Source organism: Pan paniscus, chromosome 20 (assembly GCF_029289425.2).
Source record: "Pan paniscus chromosome 20, NHGRI_mPanPan1-v2.0_pri, whole genome shotgun sequence".
Lineage (NCBI taxonomy): Eukaryota > Metazoa > Chordata > Mammalia > Primates > Hominidae > Pan > Pan paniscus.
In genome coordinates this window covers 7,291,293-7,314,126 of record NC_073269.2, presented here as the reverse complement: position 1 = coordinate 7,314,126, position 22,834 = coordinate 7,291,293, and the positions used below count along the sequence as shown (strand labels likewise).

Sequence of the window (22,834 nt, the reverse complement as noted above, 5' to 3'; positions counted from 1 at the left end):
CGCTTCAAATCACCATGGGTCTAATATGGTTTGAAATGAAAATATTTAAGAGACAAAACACTTAACTATTAAAACTTAGGTATTATAGCTGAAAGAGGACTTAGAGAATTATTTTCTCACATAAACATTTATTTTTGAAAGAGCTGGAAATTCATGACTAATGGGTCTGTTTTACAAATGAGGTATTGACAAAGACAATATCATACTTGTAAGATTTCTCTCCTGGTGTGAATTTTCTGGAGCATTATACATGAATTAATGTGAGGTTACCCCGTTAGAGTTATAGAATTTCTCATTAGTGTGTGCTCTCACTGGTTTTAGAAAGAATGACTTGGCAACTGAAGGCTTTTGAGTATGACTGACATTCGTGGGATTTCTGTCCTGCATGCATCCTCAGATGGTTCCGGAAGGAGGAGTGCCACTTGAAGGACATCCCACATTGTTTACATTTGTGAGGTTTCTCTCCAGTGTGCATCCTCACATGATTATGTAAGGTTGAGGACCAAGTGAAGGTTTTTCCACACTGTTTACACTCATAAGGCTTCTCTCCAGTGTGCATCCTCAAATGACCTTGGAATGCTCTGGAAGAGGTAAAGGCCTTCCCACAGTGTTCACATTTATGGAGCTGCTCTTGCGTGTGAATTCTCACATGTTCTCTAAACGTTGAGGACCAAGTGAAGGTTTTTCCACATTGTTTACACTCATAAGGCTTCTCTCCAGTGTGCGTCCTCAAATGACCTCGGAATGATCTGGAAGAGGTAAAAGCCTTCCCACATTGTTCACATTTATAGAGCTGCTCTTGCGTGTGAATTCTCACATGTTCTCTAAACGTTGAGGACCAAGTGAAGGCTTTCCCACATTGTTTACACTCATAAGGTTTCTCTCCAGTGTGCGTCCTCAAATGACCTTGGAATGATCTGGAAGAGGTAAAAGCCTTCCCACAGTGTTCACATTTATAGAGTTTCTCCCCAGTGTGGATCCTCATGTGGACTCGCAAGGTTTCAGACCAACTGAATGTTTTCCCACACTGCTTGCATTCATAGGGCTTCTCTCCCGTGTGCGTCTTCTCATGTCTTTGAAAAGCCTGGGGGTAAGTGAAGGCTTTCCCACAGTGCTGACATTTATAGGGCTTCTCTCCAGTGTGTGTTGTCATGTGTCTTTGAAATGTTGAGGGATAAATGAAGGCTCTCCCACATTCCTGACATTTATATGGCCTGTCTTTTGCGTGAGTTTTCACATGTCTAGTGAAGCTTGAGAACCCATTAAACGCCATCCGACACTGCTCGCATTTGTAGGTTTTCTCTGCTGTGTGAGTCTTTACGTGGTGAGAGAGGTAACGAGGATGTTGGAAAGTTTGTCCACATGCTTGACACTTATACGGCTTCTCCTCAGTGTCGGTTCTTCCGTGACTGCGTAGGTGTGAGGGACAAATGCAGGCCTGCTTACATTCCTCACCTGGAGGCGCTTTTCGTCCACAGTGAGACTTGACGTGCCTTTTAAGAGAAGAAAGACGCGTGAAGACTGTCCTGCACTTGGTGCATTCATATGGTTTTTCTCCAGCAGCAATTTCCTTCTGCAGCGTAAGATCTGGCATTTGATGGATGGCTTCTCCATATTGAGTACCTTCATTATGTGTACAGAATCTGTCCACCACACGATTTCTGTTAAAAATGAGAAACATTTTTATGTATGGTATGTTTAGTAATGATGTGTTGAGATGTATTAACAAGTATTAGAAATAATGTCTAAGTACATTTCAGTATACGTGAAGTTTTTCTATTCTGAATTGTTTGAAGGGACATATTTTTTAATGCAGTATTTATTATATATGGGGTTTTCCTGTAATTTCTTTTTATTTATTTATTTTTTGAGACAGAGTCTCACTCTGTCACCCAGGCTGGAGTGCAGTGGCGCAATCTCAGCTCACTGCAAGCTCTGCCTCCCAGGTTCACACCATTCTCCTGCCTCTGCCTCACAGGTAGCTGGGACTACAGGTGCCTGCCACCACGCTCGGCTATTTTTTTTGGTATTTTTAGGAGAGGCGGGGTTTCACCATGTCAGCCAGGCTGCTCTTGAACTCCTGACCTCGTGATCTGCCTGCCTCAGCCTCCCAAAGTGCTGGGATTACAGGCGTGAGCCATCACGCCCGGCCCCCTGTAATTACTTCTAACAATTATGTTTCAAATTCTCAATGTCTTAGTCAAATACAAATTTTTTTTTTGGTTAAAATTCTGAGGAATAAACAAATTAGGAGCAATGCTTATATTTGGAGCAATATATATTTGGAGTAATACTTAGATATATATTTAATTGCATACAAGGATTTTTCTCTTGTGAGTGCAACTCACCTCCGATTTTTGTGGTGGTCTTCGGTGCCGTAGCCTTCACAATTTTTTTCTAAAGTGTAGGCACAGGAATTATTTCCTGTGAAGTTTGGTATTGTCTGTTCCTTAGATTTTTCTTGCCCGTACATATCCTGCAGAGAAACTGACCCATTGGCTTTAAATTGAGTCCCATCATCTGCAACAAAAAAGTAAACAAATCTCATAAGGAATAAGACACGTATTAAGCAAAGGAAGACACTGAGGAGTTTAGCATTTTGAGGGCCTCATCAGTAACAGACATAAGGGGTCAAAATGTTAGGTATTTCACAAACACAGTAAGTCACGGGTATCAAACAAGGAACCACTCTGTGATCCTAAATGACCAGTGAAATCTATACCCCTACTAATGACACTAAAGGAACTTCAAGTCCTTTAAACCAAGACAGAAATAACATCTGTTTCACACACGTTTTCACTGTTAGGGAATAATGACTAGATTCTAGGTCCATGGTGGCTGTGAACATGTCTGTCTAAGCCCTTTCCCACATTTCACATCTTGCAACAGAACTGATGAGAAAGAAATGAGTTCATTAAAAACCCAGGGAAGGAATGATGCCATCCTCACCTACTGAGGCCAGGTTCCGGAAGGTCTCCAGCATCACATCTCTGTAGAGGTCCCTCTGAGCAGAATCCAGCAAAGCCCACTCCTCCAGGGTGAAGTCCACAGCCACATCCTCAAAGACCACTGAGTCCTAAGACAAACCACACAGGTGTGCAGGAGGATTGGCGACACTGAAAGTACTGGGGAACTGGACTCAATTCATAAATTCAAACAAGATTCTGTGGTGTCCCAACACCTCCTCTATGACGCGAATCTTAGATCTTTTACTTATTCACAATCACTTCCTAGTAAACTTCTTAGCACCACTATCAGTCTGAACTTATCTCTGCCTTTTTACTGCGACTGCTCTTATTTTCCTCTACCAGGAGGGTCTAGAGAAATGCTATGCAAATGAAGTAACTTTTCCATTTGAAACGTTGCATAACGCAGCAGGCCTCGGTTGTCCAAACGATGCACGTTTCACAGGTCTTTCGGACAAGCCTTCCATCAGCTACTGGAGAAAATGGTAAGTCCTTGGAATCCCCTGCCTGGTGAGGGGATCTTTGTATGGACGGGTCTGAGGCTGGCCAGAGTTTCTAACAATGTGACTTAAGAATTCCTGTCTTTGTCTGCCTGGAGCCCTAGGCAACATTGTATCCGTTTTCCCCCTTTATTTTCTTAAATTATTTTAAAGGCAACTGTATGAATATGTTTGGAAAGCACTGTTGGATGTATAACACATAAGAATACCTATTTGCCAATAACAGCACGGAGGCGGAGGGTGGGAGGGAGCAAAGGCATATTTAAGCAAGGGACATGACTATAGATGGTAGAGTACTAACTAAAATGCGCTGTTTTGGCGTATAACATTCATGGATGTAGTATGTATTCATATTGCCATAAAAGTTGGAGGGGCAGGAAGGAATAGAGCTACACACGCAGCATTTCTGTATCTCACTGGCATCAAGCGATGAATATAAACCTGAAGCTCATGTGATAAGCCTCGCATTTATAATACAGTAACCCCTAAAGAGACCAACAAACAGTAAAAAGTTAAACAATTGAAAGGTTTCATTGGAAAATACTTAATGAAAATGAAAGTAGTGGCCGGGCGCAGTGGCTCACGCCTGTAATCCCAGCACTTTGGGAGGCCGAGGCAGGCAGATCACCTGAGGTCGGGAGTTTGAGACCAGCCTGACCAACATGGAGAAACCCCCGTCTCTGCTAAAAATACAAATTTAGCTGGGCATGGTGGTGCATGCCTGTAATCCCAGCTACTCAGGAGGCTGAGGCAGGAGAGAGAATCACTTGAACCCAGGAGGTGGAGGTTGCGGTGAGCTGAGATCACACCACTGCTCTCCAGCCTGGGCGACAGAGCGAAACTCCATCTCAAAAAAAAAAAAAAGTAGTAAAGGAGTAAAGCAACAACAAAGACATAAAACCCACAGAAAACAAAAAGTAAGATGACAAACGTTAAGTATGTCTGCGTCAGTAATGACACTAACTGGGAATGAGTCACAGAACCCAGTGAAACGGCAGAGGCTGTCAGAAAACGGATAACAAACAATCCAACTATATACGCTGTATAAGACACACACTTTTGATCCAAAGATACAAACAGATGGAAAGTAAAGGATGGGGCTGGGCGCAGTGGCTCACGCCTATAATCCCAGCAGTTTGGGAGGCCGAGGTGGGCAGATCACTGGAGGTCAGGAGTTCGAAACCAGCCTGGCCAACATAGTGAAACTCTGTCTCTACTAAAAATACAAAAATTAGCCGGGCATGGTGGCACGTGCCTGTAATCCCAGCTACTCAGGAGGCTGAGGCAGGAGAATCGCTTGACCCGGGAGGCGGAGGTTGCAGTGAGCCGAGATTGTGCTCTCCAGCCAAGACTGTCACTCTAGCCTGGGTGACAGAGCAAGACTCAAAAAAATAAATAAAAATAAAAGATATGGATAATTAAAATTACAAGTTGAAACATAAACACCCATTCTTTTTTTTTAGTTGAGCACAGCATCATCAATTACCCCACTTTTTAATGAGAGAACATCTAGGTGAAATACGAGGAAATAAAATAATTGAACACTATAAGTCATTTAGACATAGCAGACATCTGCAGAACACTGAACCCAGCAACAGCAAAACATACATTCTTTTCAAGTGCAGAAGAACGTTCTGTAAAAGAGACCCTTTGCTAGGCCATAGAAGAAACCTCAACACATTTTAAACAATAGAAATACAAAATATTGTCTGGGCTTGGTGACTCACACCTGTAATCCCAGGATTTTGGGAGACCAAGGCAGATGGATCGCTGGAGCTCAGGTGTTCGAGACCAGCCTGGGCAACATAGTGAGACCCTGTCTCTACTAAAAATGCAAAAATTTGCTGGGTATGGTGGCACACACATGGATTCCCAGCTACTTGGGAGGGTGAGGCACGAGAATTGCTTGAAGACAGGAGTTGCAGTGAGCTCTGATCACACCACTGACAGAGTGAGAGTTAGTCTCCCCAAAAAAAAAAACCCAGAAATAAGTATGTTCTCTGACCACAATGGAATGAGAAATGAAATTTGAAACTAATACAGAAAATTTGGCAAATTCACTAATATGTGGATATTAACACACTCCTCCATAACTAATGGATCAAAGAGAAATCAAAAGGGAAATACTTTGAGATGGATGGAAAATAAAGACATAATATACCAAAACTTATATAAAGGAAATCAATAGCTATAAATACCTATCCTAAAGATTGCAAATCAACAACCTAACCTGGTCCACCTCGAGAAAATAGGAAAATAAAACTAAACCTAAGCAATTAGGAGTAAGGAAATAATAAATATTACAGGCAAATTAATGAAATAGAGAACAGTAAAATAGAGAAAAATCAATGAAACCAAAGCTAGTTGTTTGAAAAGATCAAACAAAACTGATTAAGCAGCCAGGCACAGTGGCTCACACCTGTAATCTCAGCACTTTAGAGGTGGGTGGATCACAAGGTCAGCAGTTTGAGACCAGCCTGGCCAATATGGTGAAACCCCGTCTCTACTAAAAACACAAAAATTAGCTGGGCGTGGTGGCAGATGACTGTAATCCCAGCTACTCAGGAGGCTGAGGAGGGAGAATCGCTTGAACCCAGGAGGCAGAGGTTGCAGTGAGCCGAGATCGCACCATTGCACTCCAGCCTGGGTGACAGAGCAAGACTCAGTCTCAACAACAAAAAAGTGGGGAAAGGATGTAAATACACATTTCTCCAAGAAAAATAAACATTGTCAGTAATTAGTCATCAAAGAAATGCAAATCAAAACAAAAAGGAGATACCACTTCTCACCCACTAGGATGGGTAAAATAAAGAACTAAAAAGGAAAATAAGTTTTGGCAAGGACATGGAGAAACAGGAATCTTCACACATTGCTGGTGGGAATGTAAAATGGTACAACCAATTAAGAAAACAGTGTGGCACTTCTTTTTAAAAGTTAAATGACTTCTAGTTTTCGGTCCAGCATGTAAGGAGCTTGGAAGTTATTACTCCGTTGTAACAAAAAGCTGAACAAACTGAAACCTCAACAAGCTCTTCTTCCATCCTTCAGAGAACTGATGTCACAAGGCAAGCTCTGCCCCCTCAAACTGAAGAGAGAGGCGGATACAGAGAGTCATAACTTACCAGAACACGCAACCATGAACAGAAGCCTCTGTGGGAACCGTTACTTAGATGGGAAACCCTGAGCTGTAACTGATGAATTGCTGGGGGCACAGCGGGCCCAAGTCTGAGTTAGCAATCTCAGGGCGCCCAGTCTTGTAGAGGAGAAGAATGATGATTTTGAAATAGGCCAGATATTTCTGCTCTTTCTCACCGGGCCTTTCCCTTAAAACTATTTGATCAGAGCCTCACCTGTTGGGGTTTCATCAGTGTCTAAATGACCTGTGGAAAGAGATGTATCCCCCATCATCTTCCTCTATTCATCTTGTCCCGCCAAGTGAGAGGAGAAGGAAGAACTGAGAAGCACTTGTGAAGTTCAGTGTTGCGGGGCACAGGCTCAAGAAAAGACTGAGATGTCATCAAAGGATCAGGGAATCCTTGCCCTCTGCCCGCATCTCACCACTGCGTTACTAAAGGTCTATTTACTTCAGTGCCTTTCACCCAGTACATTGCGTCTGGCTTTCCAGAAAGAAATGACAAGGCATACTAAAAGGCAAAAGACACAGCTTGAAGAGATAAAGCAGAACCCCTCAGATATGGCAGGGACGTTGGAATTATCAGACTGGGAATTTAAAACAAGTATGATTAACAGGTGAAGTGCTCTAATGGAAAAAGTAGACAACATGCAAAAACAGGCAATACAGGCTGAGAAGTGGAAATCCTAAGAATGAAAAAGCCATGGGAGAGATTTGAAAAGCACTGTAACAGAAATGGAGAATGACTTTAATGGACACATGAGTAGACTGGGTGTGGCTGAGGAAAGACTCTGAGCCTGAAGACATGTAATGAAAACTTCTAGGTTGGGCACGGTGGCTCATGCCTGAAATGCCAGCATTTTGGGAGGCTGGGGCGGGAGGATTGCTTGAGGCCAGGAGTTCAAGACCAGTCTGGGCAACATAGTGACACCCTGTCTTTACAAAGTTTTTTGTTGTTGTTGTTTTGTTTTTGAGACAGACTCCCCCGCTGTCGCCCAGGCTGGAGTGCAATGACACAATCTCAGTTCACTGCAACCTCTGCCTCTCGGGTTCAGGAGATTCTCCCGCATCAGCCTCCCAAGCAGCTGGGATTACAGGCACCCGCCATCATGCGCAGCTAATTTTTTTGGTATTTTTGTAGAGACAGGGTTTCACCATGTTGGCCAGGCTGGTCTCAAACTCCTGACCTCAGGTGATCCACCCACCTCGGCCTCCCAAAGTGCTGGGATTACAGGCATGAGCCACCGTGCCCGGCCACAAAAAGTTTTTAAGAATAAGCTGGGCTTGGAGGCATGTACCCTGTGGTCCCAGCTACTTGGGAAGCTGAAGTAACAGGATGGCTTGAGCCCGGGAGATTAAGGCTGCAGTGAGCCATGATTATACCACTGCACTCCAACCTGGCTGACAGAGCAAGACCCTGCCAAATAAATAAATAAATATCTCTAGGGCTATCACTAAAAAAAGGAAAGAGAAGCATACCTGACTTGCTAAGAAAGGAGAAAAAATGGAATCACACAAAACATGCAATCAAAACCAAAAAAGGCAGAAAAAGAGTGGAAGACAAAATAAGGAACAACGAACCAGGGCAACAAAAACAGAAAACAGTAACCAGGCCGGGCGCGGTGCTCACGCCTGTCACCCCAGCACTTTGGGAGGCCGAGGCGGGCAGATCACGAGGTCAGGAGATTGAGACCATCCTGGCTAACACAGTGAAACCCCGTCTCTACTAAAAATACAAAAATTAGGTCGGGCACATTGGCTCACGCCTGTAACCCCAACACTTCGGGAGGCTGAGGCGGGCGGATCACGAGGTCAGGAGATTGAGACCATCCTGGCTAACATGGTGAAACCCTGTCTCTACTAAAAATACAAAAAATTAGCTGGGCGTGGTGGCAGGCGCCTGTAGTCCCAGCTACTCGGGAGGCTGAGGCAGGAGAATGGCATGAACCCGGGAGGCGGAGCTTGCAGTGAGCTGAGACGGCACCACTGCACTCCAGCCTGGGCAACAGAGGGAGACTCTGCCTCAAAAAAAAAAAAAAAAAGAAAAAAGGAAACAGTAACAAATATGGAAGCTATTAATCCAGCTATGTCAACAATCCCTTTACAAGTTGATGGACTACAATTAACAGATTGTCAGGATGGACCAAAAAAACTAGACCCAACTATATGTGGTCTATAATAGCAATCCCCAGCCTGGCTGGCACTGGGACTGGTTTTGTGGAAGACAGTTTTCCACAGGTGGACGGGGTGGGGGATGGATGCTTTCAGGATGGCTCAAGCGCATGGCATTTATTGTGCACATTATTATTACATACCCACCCCAAGGTAGACTCAGTGGGAGTTCTGAGCTTGTTTTCCTGTGACTGGAAAGTCTCATCTGGGGGTGACGGGTGACAGTGCCAGATCATCAGGCATTGGATTGTCATAAGAAGCACGCAACCTAGATCCCTCTCATGCACAGTTCACAGCACGGTTCAGGCTCCTATGTGAGTCTAACGCCGCTGCTGATCTGACGGGAGATGGAGCTCGGGTTTGCTCGCTTGCCCGCCACTCACCTCCTCCTGGGTGGCCCAGTACTGGTCCGTGGCCTGGGGGCCGGGGACCCCTTATCTGTAAGAAACCCACGTTAAAGATACATAATAGATTAAAAGTAAGGGGATGGAGAAAGATAAATCATGCTAACTCTATTCAAAAGAAAGCTGGAGCACATATATTAATTTCAGGCAGAGGAGGTACAAACTGCTGGAACTGTAAGGAAAAAATAGATGAATCCAGAATCATAGCTGAAGACTTAAACATCTATTAGAAATAGATCAGGCACCTGGGCACGGTAGCTCACGCCTGTAATCCCAGCACTTTGGGAGGCTGAGGCAGGCGGATCACGAGGTCAGGAGATCGAGACCATCCTGGCTAACACGGTGAAACCCCATGTCTACTAAAAATACAAAAAAATTAGCTGGGCATGGCGGCGAGTACCTGTAGTCCCAGCTGCTGGGGAGGCTGAGGCAGGAGAATGGCGTGAACCCAGGAGGCAGAGCTTGCAGTGAGCAGAGATCGCGCCACTGCACTCCAGCCTGGGCAACAGAGCCAGACTCTGTCTCAAAAAAAAAAAAAAAAAAAAAAACCAGATCAAGCAGGTGGAACATCAATAAGCACAGAGTTGAATTCAACAGCACCCCCAATGATGAATGTCTGTAGACAACTTCAACAACAGCAGAAAACACATTCTTGTCAAGCTCACATGGAACACTCCTCAACCTAGACTGTATTTTGGGACATAAAACACCTTAACAAGTTTAAAAGAGTATCATACATCATATGCTCTTAGACAATACTGGAATTAAATCAGCATTGCCCTAAAATAAAACATACAGGTATAAATCTAACAAAATGTGCACAAGCTCTTAGGAAAACTGTAAAACTCTGACAGAAGACATCAAAGAACTAAGTGAATAGTTATTCCATGTCCACGGATAGAAGACTCAATATTGTCAAGACATTGGTTCTTCCCAACTTGATCTATACATTCAACACAATCCCAATCAAAATCCCAGCAAGTTATTTGGTGGATATTGACAAACTGATTGTAAAGTTTATATGGAGAGGTAAAAGACTCAAAATACCAACACAGTATTGAAGGGGAAGGTTCAAGTTGGAAGACTGACACTATGCATTTTCCAGGCTTTCTGGAGAGCTGTAGTCATCAGGAGAGTGCGATGTAGAGTAAAGCATGTACAAATAGGCCAGGTGTGGTGGCACGTGCCTGTAATCCCAGCATGTTGGGAGGCTAAGGTGGGAGGATTGCTTGAGCTCAGGAGTTTCAGATCACCCTGGGCAACACAGTGAGACCCCATTTCTAAATTAAGAAAAAATTAGCCAGGTGTGGAGGCTAAAGACCTTAAGACAACTCATCTGTGAAGATATAGATGGCAGATGAGTATATAAAAAATGCTCCACATCATGTCATCAGGGAAATGCAAATTAAAACAAGATACCCGGCCAGGCGCGGAGGCTCATGCCTGTAATCCTAGCACTTTGGGAGGCCGAGGCGGGCGGATCACGAGGTCGAGACCATCCTGGCTAACACGGTGAAACCCCGTCTCTACTAAAAATACAAAAAATTAGCCGGGCGTGGTGGCGGGCGCCTGTAGTCCCAGCTACTGAGGAGGCTGAGGCAGGAGAATGGCGTGAACCCGGGAGGCGGAGCTTGCAGTGAGCCGAGATCGCGCCACCGCACTCCAGCCTGGGTGACAGAGCAAGACTCCGTCTCAAAAAAATAAAATAAAATAAATAAAATAAAATCTATTATAAGGAAAAAAAGTTAACATAATATTATCAAATGGAAATTCCACTCCGAAGTATATACTGAAGAAATTTGAAAACATTTAAAGAAACATTTGTACCCAAATGTTCACAGCAGCACTATTCACAATAGCCAAAAGGTGGAAACAACTCAAAGTTGATCAACTGATAAACAAAATGTGGTACAGTCCACACAGTAGATATGACTCAGCCATGTAAGGAATGAGGCTCTAACAGGCTAAAACATGAATGACCCAGAAAACATGTCCAGTGAGAGAAGCCGTCAGAAAAGAACACATATTAGGATTCCATTCATATGAAATGTCAAAAGAACAAAAGAATAAAAAGGAAAAAAAGAAAAAAAAGAAACAACATACGAAATGTCAAGAACAGCCAAATCTCTAGAGACAGAGGCAGATGAGTCATTTCTTAGGGTGCTGGAGGGGCTCCGGGGCAATAGGAGAGTGATAACTGAAGGGCCTGGGGGTTTCTTCGTGAGGTGATGGAAATGTCCTCAAGTTGACTGTGGTCTTGGTTGCAGGATTCTGTGACTGTAAAAACCAATGGCCGGGCGCGGCGGCTCACACCTGTCATCCCAGCACTTTGGGAGGCCGAGGAGGGCGGATCACGAGGTCAGGAGGTCGAGATCATACTAGCTATCTCTACTAAAAATGCAAAAAATTAGCCGGGCGTGGTGACAGGTGCCTGTAGTCCCAGCTACTGGGGAGGCGGAGCTTGGAGTGCGCGCTACTGCACTCCAGCCTGGGCGACAGAGCAAGACTCCGTCTCAAAAAAAAAAAAAAAAAACAACAACAACAATGAAATGTGCACGTTAAATGGCTGTACGTTCTATATGTCAGTAAAGCTGGTTTTTAAACAACATAAAGAATGTGAAGTTCACTGTCTTCCTCAAAAACATGATACACAGAATGAAGCCGCCCATGACCTCACCTCTAGTCAACGTTATGCTAGTTCCAGCACCACCAGGAAATATACAAGAATTATAAAACATAAACTTGTCTTTATGCACATTTCTAAGAATTATGCACATAAAACCCCAACAGAACAAAGAGATAATCCTGGAAAAAGATTTTTACCAAGATTCCAAGAAATTGCATTATGTTTCTACTTCATAATAGTTGGAAAATTAATTTTTAAAAGCTGATACATACTATGGGAAAATCCAAAGTTAAATAAGTACTTAAGGCTAGTAAAGGATTTCAATGGAGAAACAAATCTTGATCGGGGCCCTGTGAGGTGGTTCATGCCCATAATCCCAGCATTTTGGGAGGCCGAGGCAGGAAGACTGCTTGAGGCCAGGAATTTGAGACCACCCTGGGCGACATAAGGAGACACAGTCTACAATTTTTTTTATTATTTTTAAAATTAGCCAGGCATGATGGCATGTGCCTGCAGTCCTAGCTACTAGGGAGGCTGACGCAGCAGGATCACTTGAGCCCAGGAGGTTTCAGTGAGCTGTGATCACACCACTGTACTCCAGTCTGGGCAACAGAGTGAGATCCTCTCTTAATGAGACTTTTTAGGACTTAACAAAACTACTTTCCAAACCCAACAGAGAAAAAGAGTCTAAAAATAGCCAAAACTTTCTGAAGAACAGGGTGAAGGCTTACCTAACACAGGGCAAGGATTTTAGAGCTGTCAATCTTGCCAGTACAGTATTAGCAGAAGGATGGACAAACGAACCAATGGAAAAGAATGGATCTCTCTGTGACATAACGATAATGAAAATCCTACTGAAGTGTAGGATGGGGGAAAAATAATTCCTATGACATTATGAAGTGGAAGAGGGTAGCTGGCCTTGGGGATGAGAGGGTTTTAGATTTTAGAGATTTAATTTGCGCTTTCGGAAGAGCCAGGCACGGGGACAGGCTCGTGGGCCTGCTGCAGAACTTTCCAGGTGGGGCGAGCTGCTGCACCCCACTAGACCCAAGTCCCCACCACTTTGTTCGTATTTCTGGTCGTTATTTGAAGCAGCAGCCCAGGCAGGAAGCATACCTCATTTATCAACACCCACGGCCAGAGCAAGCCTAACACTTTTTAGGTCTATCTGGGTTTTGGAGAGAAGGTATATCCTCACTTACAGGTTTTACTCTGACCCATCTGTGCGATCAGAAATCAGCCTACTTGTGGGCAACAAGAGGTTCTAGATTCTGTGGAAAATGCAAGGACGAGAGGATTCCACTGTGCCCCCCCCAGCCCCCGCCCGGACTCCTCTGGAGAGGCTCTCGAAGCCTCCGCTCCAGCCTCAGGGAATCTCAGACCAGTCCCGGTGGCGGTGAATTGGCCATGGGGATCCGGTGCAGGACACTGTCCTCCCATGTGGCCTCCACAGCCCACTAGAGACGGAGGCTCCCACGGGCCCTGTGCCTCTCTGCCCGGAGCTGCCCTGATGCCTCCGGTGGTGACACTCACGGGTCCACACAACCTCCTTCCTGAAATGGAAATGATACTTATGGCACCGAGGCAAACCTGGGCCCTCTGGCCCATCCCCCGAGGACAGTCTTGTGCGCACACAACACGGATGTCCAAATCCTTCTAACCACACACAGCAGACAGTGACTGTCTGGAAGCTTCACAGCCAGGATGACGCTCCCTGGTAGCCACGCAGCAGATGACCGTGTGGCTTTGGACTGTTTGTTTACTGGCCAGCCAGGGAGGGGGCGGTTTCGGCAAAGGGGCTTCTTCTTGCATATGGGTAGACCGGCAAGGCTGTGCAATCAACTCCACAATGACAACAGAATAATCAACATTGCTAAAATACTTGATCTGAGCCCCACTGGCATATTTTTCTTGCTCTGTCTTCAGTGTTCCAAAGCTCCTTCAGGCCTGCTTGTCCTTACTAAGATACACTGCTTGGGCATTAGCCTTTTAAAATTCACACTCAGGGCCGGGCACCATGGCTCACGCCTTTCCTCCCAGCACTTTGGGAGGCTGAGGCGGGAGGATCGCTTGAGCCCAGGAATTTGAGACCAGCCTGGGCAACACAGCAAGACCCCAGCTCTATAAAAAATTTTTTTTAATTAGCTGGGTGTGGTGGCATGAATCTGCAGTCCCAGCTACTCAGGAAGCTGAGGCCGAAGATCGCTTGAGCACAGGAGTTTGAGGCTGTAGTGAGCCATGATTGCATCACTGCACTCCAGCCTGGGCAACAGAGGGATTTTATATCTAATGAAGGATATAAAACAATCATCATGGAACAATTATAAAACACTACCGAATGACATCAAAGGAGAGAGAAATGGGAGATGGCACACAGACTTAGGAAGGAAACGATGCCACCACGTCAGCAGATCTCTCAGACTGATCTAGGGTTTGAATAAAATTCCATTAAATCCAAAACCAGCCTCATTTTTTTTCCTTGTTTTTGAATTTATGAAAAACTACTTCTAAGAACTGAAATGAAAGGCAAATGTCTAAGAACAACCAGGTTTCCTACAGAACAAGGTAGAGGGACAATTCTTTTTTTTTTTTTTTTTTTTTTTGAGACAGAGTCTTGCTCTGTCACCCAGGCTGGAGTGCAGTGGCGCAATCTCAGCTCACTGCAACCTCCGCCTCCTGGGTTCACGCCATTCTCCAGCCTCAGCCTCCCGAGTAGCTGGGACTACAGGTGCCCGCCACCACGCCTGGCTAATTTTTTTTTGTATTTTTAGTAGAGACGGGGTTTCACCCTATTAGCCAGGATGGTCTCGATCTCCTAACCTTGTGATCCGCCCGCCTCAGCCGGTAGAGGGACAATTCTAAAACACATCAAGGCACTTAAATCACAATCATAATTAGGAGGGCCAGGTGCGGTGGCTCACGCCTGTAATGCGAATACGTTGGAATGCCGAGGGTGGGGCGGATCACCTGCAGTCAAGAGTTCGAGACCAGCCTGGCTAACATGATGAAACCCCATCTCTACTAAAAATTTAAAAATTAACTGGGCGTGCTGGCATGTGCCTGTAATCTCAGCTACTCGGGAGGCTGAAGCAGAAGAATCGCTTGAACCCCAGAGACGGAGGATGCAGTGAGCCAAGATTGCGCCACTGCACTCCAACCTGAGCAACAAAGCAAGACTCCATCTCAAAAAAAGAAAAAATAGTAATTAGAGGATGGTATTGTCAGGATGGACAAATAGACCGACACAAAAGGATGGGAAGCTGTGTTTATGGTGCTCACGTGAATATATGACAGAGCAAGCCTTGCGACAATGCTGGAAACGAGGGGCAGTTTAACACCTGGGCAAGGAGAGATGCTATCTATGGGAGAATAAGGAACGTCCACATCAACTGCAAGTTCAATCGCCGGCATAATGCACATCTCACTGTGAATGACAAAAGCAGAGCCCATTCAGAAGTTAGTTCTTACAACGTCCAGGCATGGCAAGTGCTCACATATGCCCACACACAGACAGTAAGCTACAAGGGAGGCCAGGTGCAGTGTGGCTCACACCTGTAATCCCAGCACTTTGGGAGGCTGAGGCAGGTAGATCACTTGAGGCCAAGAGTTTGAGACCAACCTGGCCAACATTATGAAACTCTGTGTCTACTAAAAATGTAAAAATTAGCCAGGCTTGGTGGCACATGCCTGTAACCGCAGCTATTCGGGAGGCTGAGGCAGGAGGATTGCTTGAACCCGGGAGGCGGAGGTTGCAGTGAGCCGAGATGGTGCCACTGCACTCCAGCCTGGGCCACAGAGCGAAACTCTGTCTCAAAAAAACAAAAACAAATAAACAAACAAAAACAAAGAAACAAACAAAACTTTGGCTGGGTGTGGTGATGCACACCTGTGGTCTCAGCTACTTGGAAAGCTGAGGTGAGGGGATGACTTAAAGCCAGGAGTTTGAGACTGCAGTGAGCCATGATCACACCACTGCACTCCAGCTTGGGCAACAGAACAAGACCTTGTCTCTAAAAATAAATAAGTACACAAAATAAATGAATACACTTGAATTAACCCAAGCCTGACAAACGCTGGAATGATTGAACTAACTGCGTCACCCACTGTCTCAGACACCAGCATGTGCGCAAAGGAAAGAAACCACAGAAAAGCCTTTTGAGCTGCTATTCACGGTGCATTAATGGTCACAGTCACTTATTGACATTTCAGGCCGGGTGCAGTGGCCCATGCTTGTAATCCCAGCACTTTGGGAGGCCAAGGAGGGCAGATCGCTTGAGTCCAGGAGTTTGAGACTAGCCTGGGGCAACAGCAAGGCCCCCCGTCTCTACAAAAAAATATAAAAATTAGCCAGGAATGGGCCGGGTGTGGTGGCTCACGCCTGTAATCCCAGCACTTTCGGAGGCCGAGGCGAGCGGATCACGAGGTCAGGAGATCGAGACCATCCTGGCTAACGGTGAAACCCCGTCTCTACTAAAAATACAAAAAATTAGCCGGGCGAGGTGGCGGGCGCCTGTAGTCCCAGCCACTCGGTAGGCTGAGGCAGGAGAATGGCATGAACCCCGGAGGGCGGAGCCTGCAGTGAGCCGAGATCGCACCACTGCACTCCAGCCTGGGCGACAGAGTAAGACCCTGCCTGAAAAAAAAAAAAAAAAATTCAAAGGAGGCAAAATTAAAACTCTGTATGGTGATAAATAATAAATAGTAAAGGTAGAGAGAATGAAAAAAAAAAGGACAGTGGTTACCCTGGGGGCAGAACAGAGATGAGCACTGGGAGCAGCACACAGGTGTTGAAGAGAGGCCAGAGGCCTATTTATGCGGGTAGTAAGGCCACTGGTGTTTATATTAAAACTTAATCCAGGCCGGGCACGGTGGCTCACGCCTGAAATCCCAGCACTTTGGGAGGCGGAGGAGGGTGGATCACTTAAGGTCAGGAGTTTGAGACCAGCCTGGCCAACATGGCGAAACCCCGTCTCTACTAAAAATATAAAAATTAGCCGGTCGTGGTGGCAGGTGCCTGTAATCCCAGCTACTCGGGAGGCTGAGGCAGGAGAATTGCTTGAACCCGGGAGGCGGAAGATACAACGTGTGGAGATCACGCCACTGTACTCCAGCCTGGGAGACACAGTGTCTCCAAAAAAGAAAAACAACACTTAAAGCATAAACTAAACCAGCTGCTTAGAAACGGCTCCAAGACAGCACAGGTGCAACCTCAGAAAGGCTAAAACGCCCACAAGCACATCTCCAGGACAATCGTCTTTCCCATGCTCAGCAGCCTCAATCAGCATGAACAGTTCCCGCTGTGGCTGTTCTAGGAGGCAGGAGGACTGAGCAGGCGGAGGCTGCCCAGCCAGACCCGGCTGCACCCTCAGCGGCCTCCAGTGCAGGCTCAACTGTGGGCTCAGCTGGAGTCACAGGTCTTGGGGCTCACCTCCCTGCTCCAGGTGCTACACTTTAAATGCCACAAAGACGCTCATCCCGTAGAGTGAGAATGCAGCAGAATCACTGCTTTCCACCCCTTGTGTAAGTGGGGGAAGGGAGTTCCAAGGCAGTCTTTATGACTTTACATGGCCAGAAACTGCTTTTCCCAGTCAGCAAACAGATGATGGATCAGTGAAGCAATACTCCTGGTGACAAACTGGAAACTAACCAGAATGGAACACGCCTCAGTTTTACAGGTTTTTGCAGAATTTGCATTAATCTCATGTCTAGCTGAACTGAAATGGAACACGATCACACACTGTTGCAAACTCTGCACCTTGTATGGAAGAATAACTTATTTTTTGTCTGATTGCTTTGGCATTTGAAAAACTATTTTTATGAACATTTTAATCCATCTCTAGCTGCTATAAGATGTGGAACTGCGCACACTTTCTCTACAATTCTGGTGGGAGACAGAATATTCCTGAGAGACTTCTTAGGCCATGCTTAGCCTGTACCCACAATAAACAGGTGTTATCCTGACGGACCAGAAGGCAGAAAACACACTTGAACATTTTCCTATTGTCACTAAGGAGAAGAAAAAAGCCAAACAGGAGACAGTATATTTACTGACACCGGCTGCCCGAATAAAGCTTTCACAGCATTAGTGATACCCTGCAACAAAACCCCCAGGGCAGGTAACTCCCACCGCTGAGGTCGTCCCCCAAACTGCCTCTGACCCCCGGACCGTCCCTTGCCGTCCCCCCAAGCTGTCCCCTGTAAGGTTCTCTGAGCTGGCCGCACCATGGTCAAGCCCCCCGCCCTTGTGATAATGTACTTTGTGATATTCCCCCGCCCTTGTGAATGTACTTTGTACGATCCGTCCTCCTCGCCCTTGTGAATGTACCCCGCCCTTGTGACAATACACGCTCGCGCCCTTGTGAAGGTACTTTGTAATATTCCTCCCAGCCCTTGTGACAATACATCCCCCAAGCCCTTGTGAATGTACTTTGAAACATCGTCGCCGCCCTTGAGAATGTACTTTGTAACACCCACCAACTGTCCTCAAAAAAACTGCTCCTAACTCCGATGCCTGTCCCAAACCTATAAGGACTAATGATTGCCGGGCGCGGTGGCTCACGCCTGTAATCCCAGCACTTTGGGAGGCCGAGGCGGGCGGATCACAAGGTCAAGAGATCGAGACCATTCTGGCTAACATGGTGAAACCCTGTCTCTACTAAAAACACAAAAATTAGCCGGGCGTGGCGGCGGGCGCCTGTAATCTCAGCTACTCCGGAGGCTGAGGCAGGAGAATCGCTTGAACCCGGGAGGCGGAAGTTGCAGTGAGCCGAGATCACGCCACTGCACTCCAGCCTGGCGACAGAGCGGGACTCCGTCCCTCCCCCCCCCCCAAAAAAAAACAACAAAAAAATAAAACCAAGAATAATCCCATCACCCTTTGCTGACTCCTTTCTCAGACTCAGCCCACTTGCTCCCAAGTGAGTAAACAGCCTTGTGGCTCACACTAAGCCTGCTCAGGTGATCTCTTATACGGACACGCGTAACATCCCCAACCTGCTGACCGTCCCTTGCCGTCCCCCCAAACTGGTCCCTGACCCCTGACCGCCCCTACCGTCCCCCCAAACTACCTCCAGCCCCCCTCCTGCCCAGGCCTCCCCCTAAGTTACCCCCCAGCTCCTTGCCGCCCCTTCCGTCCCCCCAAACTGCCCCCAGCCCTCCAGCCCGGCCGCTGTGATGGCGTCCCCGGGTCCCAGGTGCTAGTCCTGCGCCGCCCCGCGCGTCCCTCAGCCAAGCCCGGCCGCAGACTTCGGCAGACTCTGGTTCCAGCCGGTTCCCGTCGCTCCGACTGTCCCCTGGCTCTGCTCCTGCCCCGCACTCACCATGTCTCCCCTGCTCCTGGGCTCTCCAAGGCGAGCTCCCCGTGGCCTCGCGGCCGGCGTAGCTGAAAGGTACAGGTACTCCCGGGCCGCTCGGGGTAGGCGGGGCACGCGCGGCAGGGAGGACGAAACGTCCCGCCCTCGGGGCCTCGGAGCTCAGGAAGCGGCGCCCTGATTGGACAATTTCTAAGCCCCCGCCCTTTCAACGCTCTGAGCGGACAGCGTTTTGGACACGCCCCCTTCACCCCTGGGGCCTTCGATTGGACAATATTCCAAACCTGCAATCCGCTTCCTGGTGTCCGCCCCGTGCCTTGATTCGACAGTTGTCCGGACCCGCCCCCGGAGCACCTGATTGGAAGATAACTTCCGCGCCGCCCCGCCTCCTGTCGCCCGAGTGACCGGCGCGCAGCCAACGCTAGTGGCTGACCCGCCAGCGGTGGACACTCGCGTTTGCGCGAACTCGCTCTGGCCCGGGGTGAGCCCAACCTCTCCCCGCAGCTCGGCCGCCCCTCCCGCGTCCTTCTCCCGAACGGGCACGATTAGTCCAGACTCAGTTTCCCCACGGAGCAGCCGGAGTGCTGCGTGGAGGGGAGGGGCGAGCGAGCGGCGTGGGTCGCGTGGGGTGAGCCCTTCGTGGGGCGGGGTCCTCAGCCGTGACGTCACCGCGCTGCCCCGCGTGGGCGCGGACCCCATGGAGGCCCGGCCCCGTGCTGGAGCACGTGCTGTCAGTGTCCTGATTTTTTTTTTTTTTTTTTTTTTTTTTTTTTTTTTGAGACGGAGTCTCGCTCTGTCGCCCAGGCTGGAGTGCAGTGGCGCCATCTCGGCTCACTGCAAGCTCCGCCTCCCGGGTTCAGGCCATTCTCCTGCCTCAGCCTCCCGAGTAGCTGGGACACAGGCACCCGTCACCACGCCGGCTAATTTTTTTGTATTTTTAGTAGAGACGAAGTTTCACCCTGTTAGCCAGGATGGTCTCGATCTCCTGACCTCGTGATCGGCCCGCCTCGGCCTCCCAAAGTGCTGGGATTACAGGCGTGAGCCACCGCGCACGGCCAGTGTCCTGATTCTTTTACCCAAACGTTTCCCAGCCTCCTGTCCTTCCCACAGGCCCCTGCACTTTGGCTCGCCCCCGACATCTGAGCCTGCACTAAAATAAGGACCAAACCTCGAGTCACCTGATCCCGAAGATGGGCTGACCCCAGGGAGCCCCTATCCTGTCTGGCCTCGCCGGATTTGTTTTTTTGTTGGACATTGTTTTTTGTTTTATTGATTTTTTTATTTTGAGACGGAGTCTCACACTGTCGCCCCGGCTGGAGTGCAGTGGCGTGATCTCGGCTCACTGCAACCTCCGCCTTCAGGGTTAAAGCGATTCTCCTGCCTCAGCGTCCCGAGTAGCTGAGATTACAGGCGCCTGCCACCACGTCCGGCTAAATTTTGTATTTTTAGTAGAGACGGGGGTTTCACTATGTTGGCCAAGCTGGTCTTGAACTCCTGACCTCGTGATCCGCCTGCCTCAGCCTCCCAAAGTGCTGGAATTAGAGGCGTGAGCTACCGCGCCCGGCGGACATTCTTTAGATCAAGAAATCCGGGGCCGGGCATGGTAGCCCAAGCCTGTAATCTCAGCACTTTGGGAGGCCGAGGCGGGTGGATCACGAGGTCAGGAGATCGAGAGCATCCTGGCTAACACGGTGAAACCCCGTCTCTACTAAAAATACAAAAAAATTAGCCGGGCGTGGTGGCGGGCACCTGTAGTCCCAGCTACTCGGGAGGCTGAGGCAGGGGAATGGCTGAACTCGGGAGACGGAGCTTGCAGTGAGCCGAGATGGCGCCACTGCACTCCAGCCTGGGCAACAGACGGAGACTCCGTCTCAAAAAAAAAAAAAAAAAAAACAAAATCCAGGCCAGGCGTGGTGGCTCACACCTATAATCCCAGCACTTTGGGAAGCTGAGGTGGGTGGATCACCTGAGGTCAGGAGTTCAAGACCAGCCTGGCCAACATGGCGAAACCCTGTCTCTACTAAAATACAAAAATTAGCTGGGCCTGGTGGCGCATGCCTGTAATCCCAGCTACTCAGGAGGCTGAGGCAGGAGAATCGCTTGAACCTGGGAGGCGGAGGTTGCAGTGAGCTGAGATCCTGCCACTGCACTCCAGCCTGGGCAAAAGAATGAGATACTGTCTGAAAAAAAAAGTTAAATTTAATTTAAAACTAAAATTAAATAAATAAATTTGGGATAAGCCAGTTAACTGTCTCTCAATCTCTGTCTCTTGTTTTTTTGTGTGTGTGTTTTTTTGAGACAACGCCGTGCTCTGTTGTCCAGGGTAGAATGCAGTGACAAGATCATAGCTCACCCGGGCGCGGTGGCTCACGCCTGTAATCCCAGCACTTTGGGAGGCCGAGGCGGGTGGATCACGAGGTCAAGAGATCGAGACCATCCTGGCCAACATGGTGAAACCCCGTCTCTACTAAAAATACAAAAATTAGCTGGGCATGGTGGCGAGCGCCTGTAGTCCCAGCTATTCGGGAAGCTGAGGCAGGAGAATGGCTTGAACTAGGGAGGTGGAGGTTGCAGTGAGTCAAGATCGTGCCATTGCACTCCAGCCCTGGTGAAAGAGTGAGACTCCATCTCAAAAAAACAAAAAACAAAAAACAAAAAAAAAAAACAGCTCACTGTAAACCAGAACCCGTGGACCAGTTAACTCTTTTTATTTTTTGTAGACAGTCTCTACCTATGTTGCCCAGGTTGATTTTGAACTCATGGCCTCCCGCCAGGACCCCAAAATGCTGGGATGACAGGCATGAACCACCGTGCCTGGCCCACTGAACTCAATATGCTTACAGAATGCAAATGCATTTGAATTGAGGAGTCTTCACCCTCACAAAGTTGTTTATATACCCATGGGCGACCTCTCTGTCACCTTCTCATGAGATACCTGAAATTGTCCTCACACAGACCCGGCAGGTGGTGTTTAGCCTCTCCCTCAATATTTTATATAGTTTTTCCAGAAAATGAAATTTTAGTCCATCTATACATTTAATTATGTATATTGCACGTATTTTATCAAGTTCTGGCAGTTTTGCAGTTATGTTTAGTTTCTCAGAAAAGCAATATTATCACTTCCAATGACAAGATTTACTTCTACCGTTACATTCTTTTTATCTATCATGGTGATTTTTGACGATGTTACATTCAAGCAGGGATAAATAATTGAAGTGAAAATGGTGTTCCTTTCACTTGGAAGCCTGCTGGCACCTACCTGTTCTTCTCATGTTCTGTAGCCAGACCTTCTATGAGTAGCAGGCTGGCCTGTCAGTCATTGTGTCTGAAATTGACCAGAGAAATTTTAGCAATGGAAAGTAATTGAAAAAAATGTGGCCGCCTACTTAGAAGGTTTTATGCAAGTTGGGCCAGATGTGGTTGCTCACACTTGTATTCCCAGCACTTTGGGAGGCCAAGGCAGGTGGATCGTTTCAGTCCAGGAGTTCGAGATCAGCCTGGGCAACATAGGGAGAGCCCATCTCTATTAAAAAAATACAAGCCGGGCGCGGTGGCTCATGCCTGTAATCCCAGCACTTTGGGAGGCCGAGGCAGGTGGATCATCTGAGGTTGGGAGTTCAAGACCAGCCTGACCAACAAGGAGAAACCCTGTCTCTACTAAAAATACAAAATTAGCCGGGCATGGTGGTGTGTGCCTGTAATCCCAGCTACTCAGGAGACTGA

General features: G+C 47.5%; 1 protein-coding gene across 1 annotated transcript; it reads right to left on the bottom strand.

The window, feature by feature from the left end:
* Positions 1-111: 111 nt before the first annotated feature.
* ZNF57 (zinc finger protein 57) lies at positions 112-22,081 on the bottom strand. Its single transcript, XM_003819259.6, has 4 exons — positions 19,121-22,081; positions 2,950-3,076; positions 2,349-2,520; positions 112-1,661 (listed from the first exon to the last, which is right to left on the bottom strand). Exons 1-4 carry the CDS (start codon positions 19,121-19,123, stop codon positions 296-298), a joined length of 1,668 nt encoding a protein of 555 aa, XP_003819307.3. The 5' UTR covers positions 19,124-22,081; the 3' UTR covers positions 112-295.
* Positions 22,082-22,834: the final 753 nt, after the last annotated feature.